We start from the raw sequence: 6,493 nt of genomic DNA, 5'->3' as shown, positions 1-6,493 counted from the left end.
TGAAACCAGGACCTTGGGCCACAGAACCCGACCCAAAGTCAAGGCCCAGAACCGGTTGACCGGCCCAACCCAGATCAGAGGAACATTCCGTGGAATATTCTTATGTTGACTTTTTGTTGACTTTTCCAAAATTTATCCAGGACCCTTCTTAGGGTAATTCGACGTTCTGAATCCGTTTTTACGTCTGTTTTTCCAAATTCAATCATTTTAATATAGCTTTATTAATTGGACCCTTTATGTGCTTAGGTGCATTTATTGTGACATTTTTGGCTTCACTAGTTTGCGTGGCTTTTCGACGGCGAAGTATCTGTGAGTGGACCCCTTCTAAAATGCATGTTTTAGTAGTAGAAATGCATGCATGAAAAACATGATTTAATGGTTACGTTTTACGAAACATTTTATGAGTAAATTAGATTTACACTTTATGATTATCATGCTTTACTGAGAATATTTTAGAATATTATACTTTATCGAATTTATGTTTTTTGTAGTATATATGATGGATAACTATATACTATTTATGGACATGTTTTTATACTCTTTGTAGTATATATGATGGATGACTATATACTATAAAGATGTTTTGAGATATGTTTATTTATGTTGGAAATATTGTATTCAATGTTTTTGTGTTTATCTAGTGGTCACTAATATTCTGCCTACGGGCGATGATACTTATTGGCCTACGGGTCGAATGAAGATTTATATATTTGGCCTACGGGTCGAGTGATGTAGGGGCCTATGGGTCGATTATTATATCACTATTTAGCATACTATATACGATATATGTTCTAAGAAAGGTTTTATGGCATGCTAAGGTTTTCGGAAAACCTATTCCATATTATGCTATGAGTTTTCATAAAACTTTGGGGGTTAGTACATTATTGAATAACTATTTCAGTATTATATATATATATATATATATCAATTTGGTACACTCATGTTTTGTTTTGCGCCCCCTCAGGACTTAGAATTGAGACGTACAATCTCACCGTTAAGGCGCTTCTGCATCGGCATCTTTAAGTCCTCTCAGTGTAGGACCCATCCTTTTGTTGATTCAATTTTATATTATTCTTTTCTAGTTTCTTGGATTAGTTGTATGCTTTAAACACGTTCCTCAATTGCATAAACGTTGTATTTAAATTTATAAGTATTGTTTATATTTATTATTTCTCATGCATCCTAATATGGCTTAGTCACCTTCGGGTGTTGGCCAGCACGTGCCTACCTTGGTGTTTAGAGAATATCAAGGTCGGGCGTGTCATTCAAAAATTCATGCATCCTTTTAAATTGGCCAATAAGCTATTACCCAAGGACCTTTTAATATCTCTCAGGATAAAAGTTCAATTACAAAAAGAGAATGTTGGAACCTAAGACATCCAATGAGAATGAAGAATAAGGCAAGATAAATTACACATAAAGGCTTGGTCATTGAATTACAATCGTTGCCTTACTCTCTTTTTGTGTGACATGGGTGAAAAAAAAAGGGATCCTCAAAGTAAAGTTGTCAAGCAAATGATGCTTTATTGTAGTAGCAAAAAGTAACCATGTCTATACACCTTGGTGCCGGTTCTATCTCGGCTCCAGCCCACCTCCCCCGTAACAAATAACAATTTAATCCAGTAATATTATCGTTTGTCCAAAAAAAAAAAAAGTAAAGTCATCGAACTACACATTTGAGGCTTGTATTATTGGTCCTTTTTTTTCACATAAAGTGATAGAAATTTATTAAATTCGACCATTCGTTACACCCTATCTATGAGAACGTCCATTTCTACTCACATAAGAAGACATGGAGTAAGCGGCTCCGTTGCATTGAGTCATTGATGAGGAGCATGAAAAAACTCAACTTGACTCCAATTATTTAGCCATATGCAGAATATAGAAAGTAATGCCATAAGCGGTTGTATCTATTTCAATTCTCCTCTCAACATTCTCACAAGAATGGAAGAGATCTTCCTAAATCCCTCTTTGACGCCTCTCGCCCCACACCTCCCAGCGATGACTTGGATGACTGCCGCTAAGCTTGACACTTAGAGGAGTCCTCCGAGGAATCTTCCTAAACTCCGTGAAGGGTATGCGTCTTTCTAAAATATTGAGGTTTTAACTGTGGAAAGCTGTCATTTAGTATTACGGTCTAGTGATATTCCTCTTTATTTATAAGTGAGATGTCTTAGGTTCGAATCTCACTAAAGACGAATTTAAACCACGTTATTGCTATGCTAACCCATCCCCCTCCCTTTGGTATATGTAATATCGTTTGTTCAAAAAAAAAAAAATAAATAAATAAATATGGGAAGCCCTAGTTTATAATGCAACTAAGTTCTATAAAATAAAATAAAATAAACCTTTGATGCAAATAATGTGGGACGTCCCATTCTTTAACACACCTACTCACATCAAACCAATCTACTATACGATTGAAGAGCCAATACATTTGGTTTAATACATTAAGAGCTATTATGCCGTATCAATCGAAAACTGAACCCTGCCATATATGTGATTATTCCTATGTAATATCATGTAACATTTTGTTGATCACTTTCCATGTGAATTTTATTTTCTTGGCTTCTAAAATAATCCATTATCATAGGCTAAGCTGAACTAGGTGACTGATATCCATCGGGTAAGTGTCCGACGGGTCGAATTCTGTGTAAGTTCTTGTTGCAGTGATGACATTCAAGGCCTCTGTAGGATGAAATCCGTCCCAGAACACGTACTCACTCCTATTCTGGCATGGAGTTTGCCCTTCAGCACATAGACCAAAACTATTTACTGGGCAGCAGCCAACATTCACAACCTTGAATCCTGAAATTCGATGAACAAATTAATAGATTAATGTCACTTATTAATCATATAAAAAGATTTTAATTAGTCCCCAAAATTATAAACTTGTACCAGCAGCTTTAGGGTCTCCTGAGCCCATTCCAAAGCTGTTGACATAGATGAATTTTGCATCGGTCAAATCGGTGTTGAGCTGATCGACCAGAGATACAAGATTTTGGTTAAATATTTGGGCGGCACTGTTCAGTTTATCTACACACGCGGACCCATTTGTACCAAACGCTGAAATTGCACTTGGAGTGCATCCAATTAAGCCAATTCCAATCAATGCTACCTTCCTTGCTCCACTCTCGTACAAACTCTTTAAAAACAGTATGAAACATATTAACAATCATTTTTTTAATCAAATTTATGGGAAATGTTATTTAAACGTCTAGTTTGTCATTCTGCACATTTTAAGAAGATTTAAACGTCACGGGGCTGGCTAGAATGCAAAATGACAAACTGAGAATCAATAACAGGGTTAGGAGTCACAAAAGATATGGAAAAGTAAACAATTACAAACCATGATTTGGCGAGAATATTGTTGAACGAGAACAGTGGCATATTGCTCAGGGGTGTATAGGCGACTGGTGGGATAAAGTTCAGGCAAGAAGTAGTTATTAATGTAGTCATTGCTACCCATTCCGACTGAATATAAGCATTTATTCAAGTACTGCCCAGCTGATCGTTTACTTCTCAGAATAGAAGCAATGCGTGAGGCTGTGAATTTGTGATTCAGTAGCTGCTGATCTAAGCTGATAACAGCTCCCTGCAAATGCAAGGAAAGGTTCACTTTAATTAATACTAATTAAATTTTGCATATGGACAATATTACAGTATAAGTCATGCTTATTGTGATTAATTAGTAAATTTACCTGTTGGTATGAAGTTTCTGCTCGAATTCCTCCTCCGCCTGATGCATAATTCAAACCTTTTAATATTTCTGGGCCTCTGGCAGTTGCATATGGTGGGATGGGATTCTCAAAACCCAAAAGTTGAGCTGAAATTAGGGTAGACTTTTTCTAATCAGCTTCATTAATTTTTTTGTGCATGCCTTGCAACCCATACATCTAATAGATGGGTTAACATATATAGATAACTTACATATAAACACACAAATGAATAGAGAACATAAAAAAGAAAAATTAAAACACACGCACAAGAATTTTCATCTTCTGCATGGCCCTAATTAATCAAGTTGGTAGCTAGCCAATTAGATTGTGTTTACTAAATTAAGGATCAATACACGTAAACATAAGGGAGGGGGCCGGAGAGTGTTTGAATCCAGGATTGAAGAGGAAAACCCTGTTTACCAGGTATCAAGCCAATTGGATTGAATTTACCAAATCAAGCCTACAACTCAAGCTTTACTAATTATGTAGTCGCTAGCTAGGATGTATAGGGAGGGCTATGGTATGAACAAACAACAACTATATAGCGGGCACGTAAAAGAAATTTAAAGGAATAGGAGACGTTAAGACCTAATATGTCAACTGTGGTGCGGCCATTGCAAAACCTTCCTGTTGGTCCGGCGGGATAATCAATCCCGTAGGGATGGTAATTCACTTTGGCAGAGGTCTGGCGGTTGTTATTGTTACCATTGTCGGCCAATGAATCCCCAAAAATGAAAAAACAAGGTACTTGTGGTGCTCCATAAACAAGAGATGACTGTGACAGTAAAATCACCATAACCACAATCATCGTGAACCACATATTCGCCTCATTTGCCATTATTTTAGAAGATAATAGGAGAGAGAGAGAGAGAGAGAGAGAGAGAGAGAGAGAGGAAATAGGATATGAAGAAATCGAAGGGAGGAGGCAATATTTATAGAGACAAATCGAGGTTTCGAAATGTTACTTTGAATCTATATTAAAAAGTGGTTTCGTGGTTTTGGGCAATGTTGCTTTGTAAATACAAAATTAACACATTTGTTGACACACTCTCCAATATCGGTGGATTCTACATATAATAGTAGGTGCACACCTTTATTAGAGAGTGTCTCAGCAATGTGTCACTTTGTGTGTACAAATAATATTATTGCAGCAAGTGGTTTGTAGATCAGTTAATTAAGAGTGTTTATTCTTGCACTCGAGTTTAATGTTGATTATCTTATCGTTTGTTAATAAAAAATATTATTGCATTTTTATTGTATTATTATTTAGACATGAAAACTAATACACAATTTTTTTCGAGGAAAATGGTAGTTTTATTAATAATCAAGCATTACAATCGTCTAATAAAACATCACGAATAAGGTTTGGAAGTTCCACAAACCAGAAGAAAAATAATGTTCTTGATCAATGAACATATGATGCAACTTAGTACTACGGTCTAATGATATTCCTTTTCACTTGTAAATAAAAGGTTTTAGGTTCGATTATCGTCAAAGAGGAATTTGAACCACATTATTACTAGTCCATTGTGAGGCTTAGCCGACTCGCTCAATCCTTTTGTTGTTGGTGTTATATTGTTTGTTGAAGAAAAAAAAATGAACAGATGGCGTGGGCAAGGCAATGGGAGAGAGTTGGGGTAACCATTATAAAATAGGTTTAAATCCTCAATTGCCGGCAATCCGATCATAAAAAGATTTCATTCCCAGTTGAATTAATATTATTCTTCCCCGTGGATATGTTTATTAGAGTTGACTCAAGATTGGGCAAAGAATATTGAAGCTAGCAGCCGGTACAAGTAAGCTTCAATCATGGCATAAAACTGAAAGAAGGAATGATGATGTATGCATACAAATTGTTATTGCCAGTCTGTTTCAAGCATGACATATTTTATGCAAGTTTAATAAAAGCACGTGGAAGTTTAGGTACTTTTTCTTTAATTTTTTACCTAAAGATGCTCATTCGTTGATCTTTTATTTTATTTTCTAGAATTTATATACAATATTATATTGATGAAAAAAGTACAAAAATCATGCAGTATAAAATTTGCAACTGACTCAGACAGCCAAAAATGAAGGGATAATTAGATGTTGACCATCGACTTGTTTGAGATATCAGTTTTGTCACCCATCAAAAGAATGTGCTGGAGGTCAACTGACCCTTGCATAACTGGCAAAGTGCCGTTCACGGTTCATCAAGTAATTTTATTTATGTTAAACCCCAGCTTCCGGAGACAATCCAGAGCAAAAGTCGTCTTAAGGGGAGGAGGAAGGAGGAATTTGAAGCACTTCTGCTTTTCCTTCTTCCCTCTGCTCCACTCGGCTCCCTCTTTTCATTTTTCTAATCTGTTGTATTGAATAATAGCCCATTTTATGGTGACTAAATCTTCCTCTTAGTATGAGTTCCCCATCACTAATTTTTTGTCATTTTTCAATCAAATCCTTTTACCAAAATCCTCTCTCTTAGGTTTATTGGACGTAGTAGATGAGCTAAAATTTTGTGATGTTGGTCTTCTAGATTATACTGCAGCTTTTTTCCGTGTTATATTTTTTTTCTTTTGACTTTTGTCATTTGTTCACATCTCATGTTGGTGCGGTTTTTTCTAATGCAACAGGTAGTTAGTGATTTTGTATGCATATTAGCTATTGTAGCGGTCATTATTTATTTTTTAGTTTTGCTGTTTTTCTTCAAAGTTGGGGCTACTTGTATGCAAAGAGTGTTCCCTTAAGGGTTTTGTTGGCAATCTTGTGCACAATGTCTCCTATTTGGCGGATCA

General features: G+C 35.9%; 1 protein-coding gene across 1 annotated transcript; it reads right to left on the bottom strand.

Moving 5' to 3' along the window:
* Positions 1–1,483: 1,483 nt before the first annotated feature.
* Positions 1,484–4,590, bottom strand: LOC103951213 (GDSL esterase/lipase At1g29660-like). The gene is made up of 5 exons (XM_009362522.3): positions 4,308–4,590; positions 3,702–3,826; positions 3,350–3,595; positions 2,899–3,145; positions 1,484–2,808 (listed from the first exon to the last, which is right to left on the bottom strand). Exons 1-5 carry the CDS (start codon positions 4,555–4,557, stop codon positions 2,588–2,590), a joined length of 1,089 nt encoding a protein of 362 aa, XP_009360797.2. The 5' UTR covers positions 4,558–4,590; the 3' UTR covers positions 1,484–2,587.
* Between the last annotated feature and the right edge of the window lie 1,903 nt (positions 4,591–6,493).

The sequence above is a fragment of a genome, unplaced genomic scaffold, assembly GCF_019419815.1.
Source record: "Pyrus x bretschneideri cultivar Hongxiangsu unplaced genomic scaffold, Pyrus_bretschneideri_v1 Contig33, whole genome shotgun sequence".
NCBI lineage: Eukaryota > Viridiplantae > Streptophyta > Magnoliopsida > Rosales > Rosaceae > Pyrus > Pyrus x bretschneideri.
Note: the sequence above shows the minus strand (reverse complement) of the source record. Positions and strands in the feature narration are given on the sequence as shown.

Coding starts and splice junctions, on each gene's coding strand:
- LOC103951213 (XM_009362522.3), bottom strand. CDS start 4,557: ATGGCAAATGAGGCGAATATGTGGTTCACGATGATTGTGGTTATGGTG. Junction 3,827..4,307: donor CACCACAGTTGACATATTAG/GTCTTAACGTCT, acceptor CCCTAATTTCAG/CTCAACTTTTGGGTTTTGAG. Junction 2,809..2,898: donor AGGAGACCCTAAAGCTGCTG/GTACAAGTTTAT, acceptor ATCGAATTTCAG/GATTCAAGGTTGTGAATGTT.